At 41.0% G+C, this 17278-nt stretch overlaps 1 protein-coding gene across 2 annotated transcripts; it reads left to right on the forward strand.

The window, feature by feature from the left end:
• The first annotated feature begins 6 nt into the window (after window positions 1-6).
• LOC141165018 (oocyte-specific histone RNA stem-loop-binding protein 2-like) lies at window positions 7-12721 on the forward strand. Of its 2 annotated transcripts, XM_073650669.1 has the most exons (8): window positions 7-99; window positions 3397-3531; window positions 5374-5463; window positions 7922-8035; window positions 8504-8626; window positions 9576-9713; window positions 10547-10646; window positions 12120-12721. In XM_073650669.1, exons 1-8 carry the CDS (start codon window positions 92-94, stop codon window positions 12240-12242), a joined length of 831 nt encoding a protein of 276 aa, XP_073506770.1. In that variant the 5' UTR covers window positions 7-91; the 3' UTR covers window positions 12243-12721. The 2 variants fall into 2 exon arrangements, with proteins under 2 accessions (XP_073506770.1, XP_073506769.1); XM_073650668.1 differs by lacking the exon at window positions 7922-8035.
• The last annotated feature ends 4557 nt before the right edge of the window (window positions 12722-17278 follow it).

Below are 17278 nucleotides of genomic sequence, written 5' to 3' on the forward strand. Positions count from 1 at the left end.
TATTATGCATTCAGGCCCCGCCCTGGATGACGTCGGCGGGACTTTTAAAGATCGGGGAGGGGAGCAGCTCTGATCAGCTGTTTATTGAGCCATGCAGCGGTAATGGGATGACTGGGGAATCGGTGGCAGCGTGTGTGACTGACGGGGGGCGTTAATGGAAGGCTGTGTGGGTCTTATGTTCTCTTTTGGGGTATTCACCTACTATGCTTCGGATGTCAGCAATCCATGCTGGTGCCATAAACTCATGGGGCATTTATGGCCATACATTTGTCTATAGTACCGCAGTGATGGATACATGGTGATGTTGCTGATAGCAACCAGTGTCCAGGGAAAGTGAAGCTAGTGATCTGATTGGCTGTTCAGCTCCTCCTCCCTTCAGGGAAGTCTTTCTATGAAGTCCTTGCAGGGCTGAGATCCCTCTATGCAGTGTTCTTTATTTATGTGGAGTTGTAGGCGCCAGGTAACCTGCCATGTTTTATCAAGGTTGATGTTCCAAATAAACTGGGACGAGTCACCAAACTTTTCATATTGAACTGGGCACAATGTATTAGTGGACGCAGAGCGGGATATTATTAATTACTATTAAAATAAATATATATATTTCTCATCTTTCTCCCACCCTCTGCAGATATTGGCAAACCCATTGCTGGCACATACTGAGTTAACTTTATACAGGGTGTAGTACAGGCTTGCAGTGAAGAACCCCACCAGGACTAGCCTAATAACTCATTAAGTGCCAAATAATTCAATTACTAATCTCTGTAACGGAGAGGCTATAATGAAAATGATTCCGCTCTGCAGTCATTATTACATCCTGTGTCCCGCTCAACATGAAAAATTTGGTTTAAGGTCCCTGTTAGAGTGTCACCTGGTCCAAGTGTGACCAGATTCTGTGCTTATTTTATCCCCCACTGCTCCTAACTATTCTGACTTTAACTCTGTAAATTCACCATCTGGTCCCAGAGAAATGAGCACTTTTTATTTAGTGCTCAAATCTATGATCGTTTTTAGGGGGTTGTGGCTCACAGGGTAATGCAGTCAAAACATGCTACCCTATAGAAGTCATTGCAAACTTTGTACACCCAGCAGGGCTTAGAAGGAAGGAGTGATTTTTGAATCCTCAGCAGTCACTTGCCAACTAGACGTGCGTGGCCTCGCTCAATGCAAGTGAATTGAGCAAGGCCGGACACATCTAGTGGGATTGTGGTCAGAAGTATGCAAATCTCATACTTGAGGTCATATGACTCCAAATGCTGGTAATTGAGAACTGGAGTGCTGCAACAGAAATTGTCATTTTGATGCAGCACGGTGGTACTGAAGCTGGCTGAATACAGCCGCCTACCCAGTTTAAGAGCAGTGATTACAAATTATAGTGCCATGGTCTGTGGGCAAGCTATTACATGCGCCCAACACTTACCCCTTCATTTGCTGATGGACTGCCATTACTAAATTTCTGTGAAAACCAGCCTGTTTGGCCTTTTTACTATATATTACAGTACCGTGCTATTGCAGTATAAAGTAGATCAGACTACTTGTAAGTTTGCTCCCCCCCCCCCCATGAAAAAAATAGAATCAACTATCTTCCCCCATTTTTAAATAAAAAACATTTGAAATCGCTTTGTTGGTTAAAAGACCAGTTTATTAAAACACATTAACCCATGTAGCAAACGAAAGAGAAACAAATCAAAATGCCTGAATTGAGGTTGTATTGCTACAACTGCAGGGAAAAAAAGCAGTAAGAAGCAATGAAAATGAGATATGTACCTCAAAATGTTGTCCATAAAAACATAAGTTTGCCACACAAAATAACGACTTAAAGCGAGCCTGTCAGCAGGATTGTGCTCAGTAAACTACATACACTGTCAGGTGGGTGACATTACACTGATTAATATGATACCTTGGTTGATGAAATCCACCCAGTGGTTCTTGTGTAATCTTTACTTTCAGTTTGGAGATAATGATAAGCCTGTGCTTCAGGGCGGCCTGTTGGGGGGGCTATATCTGGTGCTCTGCTTACATATTCATCTGTATGCTCTTATGACAGCTCACTGTGCCTTCACTGACCTGCCTCCTATTTTACCTAGCCCCGCACTACTAGATGCATTATGTAAAATAGGAGGCAGGTCAGTGAAGGCACAGTGAGCTGTCATAAGAGCATACAGATGAATATGTAAGCAGAGCACCAGATAGAGCGCCCCTGCCCCCTGGCCGCCCTGAAGCACGAGCATATCATTATCTCCAAACAAAGTAAAGATGACACAAGAACCACAGGATGGATTTCATCAACCAAGATATCATTGTATCAGTGTAATGTTGCTCACCTTACAGTGTGTAGCTTACGGAGCACAATCCTGCTGACGGGTGCGCTTTAACATGGTTCCATTGGAGTAAAAATGAAAGTTACTGGTCTCAGAAAATGACAAATGCAAGCCTTTTGTTTTGCTTTTTTTATCTGTAAACATACAGACTTGAGAAATCATGTTCACAAATAACTTGTATCATACAAAGCTCCAAAAAAAAACTGCAGCTGTGTTTTTTCAATTTCACTACGAGCTTTTTTTTTTCTCTTTTCCCACTTTCCTGTAAATTGAATGGTATCATTCAAAATGACTTGCATCCTGCAAAAAAAGCCCTGATATGCCTTTGATGGAAAGATTTTTTAAAAAAAGCACAAAAATTGGCTAGTCAGGAAGAGGTTAGGAGCCTTTTTGCACAAGGGGAAGACTAGCCTTTTTTTTTTTTTTTTTTTTTTTCCCCCTTCAACTATGTATTGCAGTACATGGTTAGCAACAGAATATCATTCAGGGAAGACTCGGAGGACCATATGGTCTCCATCCAAGAAACTGTCTGATTATACTGATCAGACTCATCCATTTTTCTCAGATGTGAAGAATTTTTTATTTTTTTTTTAAAGTTTCACCCTTCGGTCTGTCAATTAAAATCTGACAACACTTTGTTGTCATCCGGGTGCAGTCTGATGCTTTCCACAGACCCATAGACATGAGTGGGCAAGTGCATCAGATTATCGGTGGCAAACTGTACATGTTGGCTTTTTTTCTTCTTTTTTTTATTCCTGGACAACCCTTTCCGAGAAAAAAATCTGACGTGCACTACGTCATTGAGTAACATTAGTCTGCGTGTGATCTAATGTTTTAACGAATCTCACTTGGGCCAAACTATGCACGAGTCCTTATAGTGAAATCTCAACGCTCGGGTCAATAATCCTTAGAAATATATCATGAACAAATCAAAGTTGGATTTGGTGTCTGGAACTTGTCTCATAAATGGAGGTAAAACAACAAATGCATATTTTTAGTAACCTACGTGTGCTTGAGAGACTGAAATTAGACGTACCGAAGCTTCACTTTCATGACTGGTTTGAATTCTGTTTTGCAGGCTAGATCCTCAGCTGAGAGTATATATGCCGCCATTGGCCTGCAATGATCCTCCACTTCATGGGCTTTCAAAGTCTCATCTTCCTGAACCCTGGATGTTAATAGATAACCTCACTTCCATGGAGGACAATTTTAGGTAACAAAACTGATGCCTTGGTAAATAGGTTTTCTTGTATTTGAAACAAGTGCTGCATAAAATTGCTGACTTTGGGTCAGTAATTGTTACTATTGTAACAATTGCAACATGACCAGTTAGGCCAGGTGCCCTTATTCTCAGGGGGCTGCTTTGGTCCTAGCACCCACACTTCTGTCCAGTGCTGGAATTGAAGGGGGCAGGCTTGCTTCTTATTTTAATAGTCAATCCCTCCCTTTTCTGTCATTGGTGATTCTTAGAATAGGGGACTTTCTTAGTTATTGAAATAAGCAGCCAGTCAAATGCAACGCTGTCCTGCACAGGAGCGAAGCCCACCAACACCCAGAAGATGTTGGATAGCTGACGTCTTCCTGTAACTGCAGCCATCAGAACTTACTGCTGTTTAACCTTTTCTAAATGCCCCTGACAGCCATTGATGTCAGTTTAAATGGTGTGATTGCCAGTGCGCACATGTGCCAGTACTGCAAACGCAATGGTTGTCATGGGAGTTGGGGCCTAAGACACCTAGTCCAGTAGTGATAATCTTCAGCTGATAAAACACTCTTTATTGAATCAGAAAGACAGCCTAGTAAGTACAAACAAAAGAAGAATGCTGCACTTTGCAAGCGCTACGATATGCAAATTTTGAACGTGTGAAATCTGATCTGCATTACTGCTCTATAGAAGATACCTGAAAAATGAAGGTACTTGGTGCAGAAATTGGCCAATTCATGAGAGCCCACTAGCTGCCGCAAGGCATTTCTATCTTTGACGGGACCCAAACCTAATATCCTGCCTTTCCTGGGCTAAAAGCCTACAAACTTAAAGGGCAGGTAGAATCCAGCTCTAATTAAAAATGGCCTTGGGCTCCACTCCCATAGTATACTACATAATCAGCCTAGTAAGTGACATATCACTGTAAAGACCCCGTCTCACATAGCGAGATCGCTGCTGAGTCACGGTTTTGGTGACGCAACAGCGATCTCACCAGCGATGTCGCTATGTGTGACACTTTGCAGCAATCAGGCCCCTGCTGTGAGGTCGCTGATCGCTGCAGAATGTCCTGGACCATTTTTTGGTCTTTGCCCTCCTGCTGGTGAGCACACATCGCTGTGTGGGACCAGCGATCAGGCTGGTAGCCATGATAAACATCAGGTTATTAGGGGCGCAAGCACACTTAGTAACCCGCTGTTTATCATGGTTACCACTCTGCTACGGTGAGCGGTAACCTCCCGCTCACCGTAGCAGAGTGGTAACCATAATAAACAGCGGTTTACTAGGTGCACGTGTGCCCCTAGTAACCCGATGTTTATCATGGTTACCAGCCTGCTCCTGCTTCAGCAGGCTGGTAACCAGGAGCAGGACATCGTGCAAAGATTCTTTCCACGATGTCGCTGCTCCCCTGATCACTGGTGAGCCTGCCTGTTTGACAGCTCACCAGCGACCACATAGCGACGCAGCAACGATCCCTGACAGGTCGTATCGTTGTTGGGGTCGCTGCAGCGTCGCTAAGTGTGACGGGGCCTTAACTGGTGTCTCTGCACTTACATCATGCTGTTCTCAATCGCCTAACCTGCTGATTACCTTTAAGGTCAAAGTGAAAGATGTTCTGCTTGGTAATGGTTTTAACATTTAAATAGATTTGCTTAGTCATTCGAGCTCTCAATACTGCATGTGGCTGTGGAGGGTTGTGGGAAGCAGCACGGCATGTTAGGTTCATGTAATACCAAAGTTCGGACCTAAGCTTTTCTAGAGAGTTGAGTTTAAACTGAAATGTTAAAGGCACTACTTTGATTTTAGTCATTTAACAAATATTGTTGGACACTCTCCATATCTTTTTATAAGGTTACCATCTAAGTCCCGGTTCCTCAGTGCTCCAGGTGTGCTGTCAAAAGAAGGTAGTTATCAACGTTCAGATATTGCTGATATCAGAAGGTACGTGTGCTCATTTAGTCTGCAGACTTGTAGCAAATAGTGGCCATACACATTAGACTAATACATGCCAGACGTTCAGCAGAAAAATGACCTAATGTTTATTAGGTGTTTAGTCAATTTATGGTGGCGGGAAATCTGACATACTGAATTTCCACATGCCTGATCATTTGTTTGCCAGAAAAACAGACCCCTCTGACTGCAGCATAATAAGATCTTATCCATGTTGAGAACACATGCAAGTTTTAAAGGAAATGTGTTTTCAGAAAATCTATGGTTTAAATTAGCTTTTTGTGTTAAATGTATCAAAACATAGTTGGCAATTTTTTTTTCCTCTATCACTATATTTTTTTATTTACTTTTTTTTTTCATTTTTAAGTTGGCACTTGGGCTATTTTGGTGATTTAAAGAGGCACTCGCATGAATATTTTCATTAAAGGGGCTTTCCCACGAACACTTAATTTTAATCAATATTTTAAACCTTAGATCTTGGAATAAGAAGTTCCACAATTGGAGATGTTTTAAAAAAAAAAAAAAAAATGTTCCTGTGCTGAGATAATCCTATAAATGTGCCCCTGCTGTGTACTGTGTAATGGCTGTGTCTGACCGTACAGGAACATGGTCTGATTATACCACAGCTGCTGGGCAGGGAAGAAAGGAAGAGGATACAGACAGGACAGCAGGGGATCACAGCTGATTCTTTCTGTTAGGTAAAACATTGTTTAAAAACAGGCAGTAAAATTTTACCTCACAGAATCAGCTGTGAGCCTATGCTGTCCTGTCTGTATACTCTTTTGTGTCCTCCCCTGCCCAGGAGATGTGTAATGGCTTTGTCTGACCATACCACAACAGGGGCACATTTATAAGATTACTTTGGCACAGGATAATTTTTTTTTAAACATCCAATTGTGGAACTTGGAATAAAAATAAGATCTGTTACATAAAGGCATTGTCTTGTGAACAAAGTACATATTAAGTGTGTATAATTTTTAGTGTGTATTAATATACTTTCCTACCACTGCTTTCACATGGGATCTAGCGCAGTTCTGCCCCACTTCACTGTTCTGCAGACTGTAACTTTGCAATCTGCATGACCTGGAAGTGGCTTTTACAGTGTAAGCCAATGGATCATCAGAACAAGGCTTCATAGGCTGTTAGATCATAATCTGGTTGTGACACATAGCCATTTTATACCAGGTATGAGGTGGGCTCGGCCCGTGAGCCTGCTCTCTGCTGAAGACCCCTGTGGCTGCCATGTTTGTCCTCCTGTGAAGCCCAGTCATGGGCAGAGCTTCATAGGCTGCCATGATTTACACTACATACTGCTATACTGTGATATTGCTTATACTACTATATATTACAATCAGGCGATTGCAGGTTCAATCCAATTTTATTTTCAGTTTCCTTATTTTGTCAACAGAAAAGTTATTGGTCTTGGAAGAAGAAAAACAGGGCAAAAATCCAAAATGGCCAGGCCTTTAAAGGTGTTCTCTGATAAATCTAATAAAATAAATATTTAAACACTGAACATAGGTTTATTTGGCAAAATGGTATGCTTTGTCAGGATTTTAAAGATGGCAACTGCGATCTATCATTGTGCAGCCAGACCTAGATTTCAGGAGACACAGTAGGATGGGTTGCATGAAGAACAAGACACACACTAAAACTATAAGACTGGGATGAATGTTAATTCTGTCAGCTAAAGAAAGGTGTTTATCTTCTCTAGTCTGGCTCCACTCAGTGTCCTGTCAGGTTGACTGAACAGAGGAATACAGTCCTGATGCCTGACAGGATGCTGCTCTGACCTGACGTCTATCTCAAACACATGTTCTTCGTGAAGCATGTCTTCTGAAATCTAGGATGGGTTGTGAATGATGGCAGCTGCCATCTTTAAAATCCTGACAGAGTGCATTAGATAACATACCATTATTTAGAAAAGCTTAACAGATTACAACTTTCAGAGAACTAATTAAGGCAGGGGTGGAGAACCATTTTTTTTTTCCCTACGAAGGGCCATTTGGATATGTATAACATCCTTCATTGATCACGTGCTAACTCAATGTACAAGGTACAGCCTGAAGCTGGCACTTGTATTGGGATATAATCTTTAATTGCACGCGCCTCAGCGTTCAGTAGTGAACACTGCATGCACACAGAGCAAGAAGAAATGAAAGGGCTGGCAGCTGTCAAAATACAGCTGACTGCCCAGCACTACGGTCCCCAGAAATCTGCCCAGGGGCTGATGAAAGGTCATCAAGGGCCGTAAATGTCCCACAGTCCTGAGGTTCCCCACCCCTGCCTTAAGGGGTATGACCACATTTTGGCATAACTTGATGGTCTCAACAGAGCCCTAACTGACTCCATTGACTTACCACCAGATTGCTAGGTTCCAGGTGTCTGTAGCACAAATTTTTCTTAGTAATCAACATTTATTTGTTTGACCCATGAATGCATTTTGCAGGCTAGCTTTCCCAGATTGTCCAAAGTCTCTCTCTGAGGAAAGTGTGCCAAAGAGGGTCAGTATTGGTGTTGATACCGAAATGGATTTGTTGGAGTTAAACAAGAATAGATTAAGGTATGTGTCTTCCTATACACATGCCCTTGGGGGAACAATTGCCCCAAAGTGATTAAAAAGCTGTGTATACCAATGAAGATTGCAGCTTAGCTGACAAAAAAATAAACCCTCACACAGCACCACTGCCCCACCATAAAAATAACTTATGACCACTAGAGGAAAAGGAATGTATTGTCTTGTGTTCCTCATCAATAGTAAAAGCTCATTAGGAAAGTATGTGTGCAAAAAAAAAAAGTATAGGGTTGTATAAAATACAACACTTCAAAGTTCTACATCAAAGGAAAAGTAAACTGTCTGGATTTTGGTATGCAATGAGAATACTGAAAACTTCATTCTAAGCAGGCCCAAAACAGCCTGTTCTGAAGTTAAAGTTCAAAAACTATTATGATTCAACACTTTAATCTAGCCAAGTAGCAGATCTTATAGATGTTCTTCTTAACAAAATTTACTTTAAAACCTACTCCTCAGCTCCCCAACACAACATTCCAGTAAGCTTGAGATGGATGATGCTGTTCTTCAAAGGCGGCAGAAACAAATAGATTATGGCAAAAACACAATCGGTTATCGGTGTTATCGACAAGAAGTTCCCAGGTAAGACTGTATACACTTATAATAGTGCCAGATTTTTAAGGGAAGTGTTTGACTTAATTTTTGTGCTATATAATACATATAATGGCTGCTTTCTTTCAACGAGCCAATGATATCCTTGCACTATGTACTAGAGTTCTGGTGTTTGTCTGAGATCTCGCTCAAATATAAGAAAACAATGTCTTTTTGACTTTATAGCAATTTTGTTTTTAATTGACAGAGCCTGATTCATCAAAGCTTTCACACCGGAATTCTGGCTTACAAGCTTTTAAGTCAGAAAACTTAGTCACATATCTGAATTGTACCAAAATTTAGCAACTCTTAATATTTTCATGCCATTTTTTTCCAGCTCCACTGACATTGGAGATGTTTAGCGATGCACATGCTACTAGTCAAATGCTCCAGGTTCATGAAGGGGCATGCACCCCCTAATGAGTCAAGAGCTTCTGACCCCTGGACATGAAATATTTATTCTTAGTATAACTACAGCTATTTTGTTAAGGCCTCAGAGGTTTGTTTGAGAACGTTGGGGATCAAGCAGCATCATAAAAACCAAGGAACTCACCAGAGAGGTCAGGGATAAAGTTGTGGAGAAGAGTAAAGCAGGGTTAGGCTATTACAAAAAAAAATAAAAAATGCTCAAGCTCTGAATATCTCACAGCATTGTTCAATCAATTATCCAGAAATGGCAGGAGTATGGCACAACTGCAAACCTGTCAAGACATGCCAAACTCTAACTGGACAGCCCTTGTTAATACTATTTGGGTTCAGCTGCTGCTATCAGAAGGCTGAGGTCTGTCCGTACCCATGCCTCACTGCACTTGGTTGACATCAGTGTTGATTTAAAGTCGGTAGCAGAGCATAAATTCTGTACACTTCAATTTTGTGTTATGAATATTTAATGTTATAATATTTTATAATCTACTAAATAGTAGTATTAACCATTTCTCAGATCTCAAAGGATACCAGGAATTCATCCTTGCAGCCCCAACAAATATAAGAAGTACAGTCGGAGGTCTTGGGATATGCAGATTAAACTCTGGAGGCGATCACTTCATGCATGGGATCCCCCAGGAGAGGTCCCATTTCAGTAAGTAGGAGGGACTCAAAGCTTACTCTGTCGTGGGAGGATTTCTTTAATACTAATACAATGTAGCTAGCTGCACATACATTGGGTGTACTCATAAATCGAACTTTGTTCAATTCAACCAAAAACAAATAACTTAATTTCTAAATGTGTGGTTTAAAGTTTTTTATTTATTGTAGAAGGCTGTATTAAAATGGATTTGTAGTTTAACACTTTACATAAATCAGTAGTGCAAGATAATGTAAGAATTTTAAATCTAATTGAAAAAAATCTCCTTCCTTCCCCACTAATCAGGCACACTTAACTGCCACCCCCTTGCCTTCTGAACTTGTCATTCTCTTTAGTAAAAAAATGTCGAGTCTGTCTTGCCAAGACTGGATGCCGTGCTAGCTCCTTATGGTGTGATGTGACTGTCCATTATACTCTAAGGACAGGGGAGGAAGCATGAGGAGCATGGTAGGGAAACAAGCAAAGGGAGACGGATCATACCAGAATTCCTTAATTTTTTTTCCTTCACCCCAGAGTTTGATTCACATCCTGATGGCTCAGTACTGCTGTGTAGTTTCCTCCATGCTGCTGATGCTTGTCTATATAAAGAGCAGGAGTAACTCTGCGTATGGTGAAGATCATAGGAGACTGAACTAGTGATAGCAGCTAGTGTGGACTCTAAATCAAGAGTGCAAGCCAGCAGAAGGTTAAACTGGTGAAAATGCAAAAGTCATCTAATGACAAGGAATTGCTAGTCCTCATATATACTCATCACTACTTTTTTACGAAATTACCTGAAAGTACAGTTAACTAAGTTATTGACACCGAATAACATACCTGTCTTGCAGGAAAGAGGAGAATTATGATCCATCACACAGTTTCTGTAATCCTTGGCTTGGTAGTACAGAGACCTTTCAGGGTTTAGCAGCTGATCTGTTTGATCTACAGGTAATTGTGACATTAAAGTTTGAATATTTAAATGTGTAGTTTTTAGATTTAGGTCTCAAACAGTCTTGCTAGTGGTATATTCAACTTGAATGTGGCTGTGACCTTTTAAATATGACTCCCAAGCATTGCAGCTTGGAAGTCTCCTCACCTAGACATGCTTAACATGTCACACTCCGCAAGTAGAAACCCTTGCATACGGGTCAGACTCCGCTCACCCAGCCAAACCATATCTCACACCTTGCACTGACGAGGGGCAGTACCCCAAAACAGTGTCTGCAAACTGAGGTTTTGGTTTTGGCCATTATCCCAAGTAATGGGAGAAGGCTCGTTAGAGTTGATATTGACTTTTAGGATTGTTACTTCCTATGGGTGACACTAGAGTTCTAGTTCTCTTCCACTCTGAAAAGACAATTTGCATATTTCCCAGAGGAGCATTGCAACTTGGAAGTCTCCTCACCTTGACATGCATTTTTTTTTTTTGTCAGAACAGTCCTGAGCGATTTAGGTGAACCTGACAGCTGATACGTTCTGCCTGTGGATTGGGCAGCACATATAACTGGCAGCAGGAATCAAGCCATACGTTTTTAATTCTAAAATGCTGTGGTGTTTCAGAGAAAAACATGGTTTAATAGCCACCTATACATGCACATAGGCAGAGACCTGTCAATCCAGGGCAGCAGGCATGAAGAAGCAGCCTGGGACCTGCCTGTCTGACTAGTTTACAGAGCAGCTCAGTCCCCGCAGCGATTATGCAAGTTTTCTCTAACCTTGCAGTGTTTCAAAGTTAAAGCGCACCTGTCAGAAGGCTTGTGCTCAGTAAACTACATACACTGTCATGTAGGTGACAATCCTGCTGGCAAATGCACTTTAAACATATGTCTGGAATCCTGCAGCCACTGTCTGATTCATACTGACTGAACCACGGGCAGCATGTATCAGCTGTCAAATCCAGTTTATATTGTTTAATCTGGTGTCAGATCCCTTAATCTGTACACATCATGGAGAAGGACTTCTAGCCCTGATAAGGATGGTATACTTAAAGGGGTATTCCAATCAGCAATCCATTCTTATTCCAGAGAAATCCACATTTTTCTTGTATATGTAAATGAGCTATTAAGATCTGTGGGCCAAACACATGTCCTAGAATCTGCTTTCAGAGCTTATTTTAAATGAGGTGGAGTGTTACCAGTGAGACATGCAATGACTGATAGTCTGCTCTCCTGATCTACATGTACCATGCTGGTAATGCCCCCTTTAAATTAAATGAGTTCTGGAGGCCAATTCTCAAGATCTGTTCGGTCTGTAGATTTTAAAAGCTCACTTACAATTTAAACAAATATGGACTTTTCTTGAATAATGTCATAGGAAGTCAAATAAAATGATTCCTTGATATATATGCAATCATATTTCTACATTCCCTTATGGATGACTTGGAGTTAATCCTACTCTAATCTTTTTATTTTATTTCCTCAGATTTCAGATGTACGCAATATGGGCTGCTGTCCTCCAGAAGACCCATCTCGGAGTTACAACAACTGGTTACAGTACTGTGGCCGTACAGAACCTTTTAGTTATCCATATTGGCTAGGGCAATAGTCATTGCTGAAGATGGAAATACATGTTGTCCTGTCTATCCTGGCACTGCTTGAAGTACAGCTCTGTTGGTCTGCACACAAAATCATGGACAAAATACTTTGTTTTTACCACATTCTTTATACTGGTCATACACTTAGTATGTGTTTAATGCAGAACTTGATACATTTTGTGCACTTTTCAGCCCAATTATATTTTGACTCATACATGGATTAAGCCTATGCTCTCACTCTTCCATCAATGTCTTAGTAAATGGTGGTGTCTTTGGCATGGTGGAATGACCTACAACCACTGTTTGTAAATCACTTGTATAAATGTCTTACGCTATTTCCAAGAGGAAATTTTCTATTATGACTACAACTGTGGTATATTCTAGGTGTGTGCACTAAGCTGGTGGTGAAATAATTGCAGGAGCCATATTTAGTTTCTGCCTTTTTTTAATTATAAATCACACAATAATTCTTATTGATTTACAAGATGCAATGTGGTATCATATTTTATTTTTTTTGGAAATGTTACTTGTGTGCACTACTACATTTCACATGGAAATGTACATGAAGAAAGCCTAATGAATGCTGCTATTGTTGGACTATAAAGCTTTATGAAAGACTTTGCCGTTGGTCATTGAGTGATACACCTGGAAAATAAAAGCCATGGTTTTGTATATTCATGTTTTCTTGCATCACTAATGATGGTGATGAAGATCACTCCTATGTACACATGATGTGCTTATCAATATGTATAGAGGGATGTTGCAAACTTGAGAAAATAAAACTTCTTAATCTCTATTGCTTTGACTACAGTATTGTACTTTCTGAAATAATTTGGTCGTAGCTTGCTGTTCATGACCTAATCAAGGTATGAGTGTAATTTTGATATAACAAATCTTTCAGTTTATATCTAATCTGACAGCAGTAGAATAAGCTACAATACTGGCTAGGTCATCACATTAAGAGTGGTCATGTCCATGTTTATACTTTACTACTAATTTAGTATTTAATTTTTGCATTTCTAAAAGGAGTAAAGTGACTTCTAGTAAAGGAGGTAGTCCCATATTTGACACTACTGGCCTAGTGATGGACTCTAGTACCTACACTAACTGTAAAGATGTGGAGCTCTTAACAAAAGGGTTCACTAGGTAGCAGGGGTCAAAAATTTTTTTTACATGTATAGATCTACACTGTGTTCCAAATTATTATGCAAATATTTTCTCAGATTTTCCCAAATTACCTATATGAATTGCAGTCATTGTAATTTTCCAGTCAAATAACTATTAGAGTACAATTGAAAGGTTTTTGTACAAACTGCCTATGATAACAGTATATTTTTTAAAAAATAAAAAACTCAAACTGCATGTTCCAAATTATGCACAGCAGAGTTTTCAACATTTTCATTTTAATAAAGAACAAAAAAATGGTCATTTTTGAAATAAGCATTAGCAGGTTATTACAAACTGAAATCAAACAGTTTTCAACTCAAAACTTTATTCTAGGTGATGTTACATTTTCACATAGGACCCCTTGTTCGAAAGGAGCTTCTGAACTCTCTCGGCCATTGAATTTGTCAGGTTTTGGATGGTTTCTGCTTCCAATTGTTTTGCATGAGGACAGAATACCCTCCGAGCTGTTGCTTAGATGTGAACTGCCTCCCGCCATCATAGACACTCCTTTTGATGATGCTTCAGAGGTTCTCAATGGGGTTGAGGTCAGGGGAGCATGGGGGGGTCACACCATAAGTTTGTCCCCTTTTATGCCCAAAGCAGCCAGAGATGCAGATGTGTTATGTGCAGCAAGAGATGGGGCATTATCATGCATGAAATGATCTCGATGGTCCAGATGGATGGAGTGGAGGATGGCTGGTTAATGGACACCCCATGCAAACATGGCTACGGCGCTAACAAGGAGGAGGTGGAGTAATGTTTTGGGCTGGAATCATGGGGAGAGAGATTGTTGGCCTTTTTAGGATCCCTGAAGGGGTAAAGATGAACTCCATAATGTATGTGGAGTTTCTCAAACAGCACTTCCTTCCATGGTTCAAGAAGAAGAACCGTGCATTCCGCAGCAAGATAATTTTCATGCATGATAATCTTTCTGCGGAATGGAAGTGCATTGAGGTGAAGGGTGCATTGCTGGAAAAGGGAGGAAAAAAAAAAAAAAAAACTCTTTAAATCTTAGTTTGCGAGTGTGAACGAGCTGCGTGTGTCTGGAGCGTAAGTGCGAACGAAAGTAAGTGTGTGACTTTTTTTTTTCAGTGACTTGTGATTCAGGGAGTTTGGAAGGGAGGACTTTGGACTGAATTGCTGACTGTATTTTATTAATTTCTTTACTTTACTTTTTACTTAACATTCTGTATATTGCAATCCCCATTAGGAAATGAGCTCCATTATTGACAATGCTATCCAGTGTACATCTTGCCACATGTATGTATTCCTTGAACAGCCGGTCGAGGTTGCTTACTGCTGCGTGAGATGTGTGCACGTTGTGCGTTTGGAAGCCCAGATACTGGATCTAAATGAGCAGCTGGCAACACTGAGATCCATTGACAACATGGAAAGGAGTCTGCTGCTCACTGAGCAGCAGCTCACTGGGGTAGATGTGGGGGAGGGTGGTAGTCGGGAGCTGCAGGACAGTGAGGTCGCTAGTTGGGTGACAGTTAGAAGGGGTGGTAGAGGGAAGAGTTCCAGGGAGGCTAGTCCTGATCTGGCACACCCCAATAAGTTTGCAAAGTTGGCAGATGAGGGGAGTGATGGTACAGGGGTAGCACTACTGCAGCAAGGCATGTCCCCTGAAAGCCGGAGGAGTGTCAGCTCCAGTAAAGAGGGAAATAGAGTAGGGCAGGCCAGGCAGGTGCTGGTAGTGGGGGACTCGATTAGAGGAACAGATAGGGCAATCTGTCACAAAGGCAGGGATTGTTGAACAGTGTGCTGCCTACCTGGCGCTCGAGTCCGGCACATCGCTGATCGGGTTGACAGATTACTGGGAGGGGCTGGTGAGGACCCAGCGGTCATGGTGCACATTGGCACAAATGACAAAGTTATAGGTAGGTGGAAGGTCCTTACAGATGATTTCAGGGAATTAGGCTGCAAGCTGAAAGCAAGGACCTCCAAGGTGGTATTCTCTGAAATACTACCGGTACCACGTGCCACGCCAGAGAGGCAACGGGAGATTAGGGAGATAAATAAGTGGCTCAAGAACTGGTGTAGGAAGGAGGGATTTGGGTTCCTGGAGAACTGGGCCGACTTCTCAGTTGGCTACAGACTCTACTCTAGGGACCGGCTGCACCTTAATGGGGAGGGTGCAGCTGTGCTGGGGGAGAAAATGGCTAGAAGGTTGGAGGAGTGTTTAAACTAGGGATTGGGGGGAGGGTATTCATTTTATAGGTGGGGAAGATAGTGCAGATAGTGACCTGGGCACAAATAAAGAAATTGGGGGTGGGGTTAGAACAGTCAATAAAATAAGAAGGAATAGAGGTACAGAGAGATACATAAAATGCATGTACACTAATGCCAGAAGCCTCACCAACAAAATGGAGGAATTAGAATTAATTTTGTTGGAAAATAATTATGACATGGTAGGGATATCTGAGACGTGGCTGGGCGAGAGCCATGACTGGGCAGTTAATTTACAGGGCTATAGTCAGAAATGACCGTACAAACAAGCAAGGGGGGGGGGGTGTTTATATGTAAAGTCATCCTTAAAACCGATCTTGCGGGAGAATATATGTGAATCTAATGAAAATGTAGAGTCCCTGTGGGTGGAGATAAGGGGAGGGGGGAAAAATAATAAATTACTGATAGGATTTTGTTATAAGTCTTCAAAAATAATGGAAGTAGCGGAGAATATCCTCGTAAAGCAAATAGATGAAGCAGCGACTCAAGGAGAAGTCATTATTATGGGAGACTTCAACTACCCTGAAATACATTGGGAGACAGAAACATGTAGTTCAAGCAAAGGAAATAGGTTTTTGACTACTATGAGAGACAAATACCTTTCACAACTGGTTCAGGACCCAACAAGAAGGGGGGCACTGCTAGACCTAATATTAACCAATAGGCCAGACCGCATATCAAATATATGAGTTGGGGGTCACTTGGGTAATAGTGATCACAAAATAATGTTTTCATGTAACCTTTAATAAGATGTGTAGTAGAGGGGTTACAAGGACACTAAACTTCAGGAAGGCAAATTTCCAACGGTTGAGAGATGATCTTAGTGCAATAAACTGGGACGATATCCTGAGACCTAAAGCTACACAAAGCAAATGGGAGACATTTATTAACATCCTGAATAGGATCTGTGTACAATATATACCCTATGGGAATAAACATGATAGAAATAGGAGGAAACCACTATGGCTAAATAGAGCTGTAAGGGGCGCAATAAGTGACAAAAAGAAAGCCTTTAGAGAACTAAAGCAAGTAGGTAGTGATGAGGCATTAAATAAATATAGAAAATTAAATAAATTATGTAAAATACAAATCAAAGCAGCAAAGATTGAGGCAGAGAGAATCATTGCCAGAGAAAGTAAAAATAACCCCAAAATATTCTTTAACTACATAAATAGTAAAAAACTAAAAAATTAGTGTTGGCCCCCTTAAAAATAGTCTGGGTGAAATGGTGGATGAGGAAAAAGCCAATATGCTAAATGATTTTTTTTTCAACCGTATTTACACAAGAAAATCGCATGACAGAAAACCTGATTAGTGATGACAAAAATTCTCCAGTAAATGTCACTTGCTTAACCCAGCAGGAAGTACGGCGGCGTCTAAAAATCACTAAACTTGACAAATCCCCGTGCCCGGATAGGATACACCCGTGAGTACTGCAGGAATTAAGTAACGTCCTAGATAGACCATTATTTTTAATCTTTAAAGATTCCATAATAACAGGGTCTGTACCACAGGACTGGCGTATAGCAAATGTGGTGCCAATATTCAAAAAGGGGACAAAAACTGAACTTGGAAATTATAGGCCGGTAAGCTTAACCTCTATGTGGGTAAAATCCTGGAGGGTTTCCTAAGAGATGCTATACTAGAGTAT

Source organism: Phyllobates terribilis, unplaced genomic scaffold, assembly GCF_046119375.1.
Source record: "Phyllobates terribilis strain yellow unplaced genomic scaffold, ASM4611937v1 Scaffold_11__3_contigs__length_659146591, whole genome shotgun sequence".
Taxonomy (NCBI): Eukaryota; Metazoa; Chordata; class Amphibia; order Anura; family Dendrobatidae; genus Phyllobates; species Phyllobates terribilis.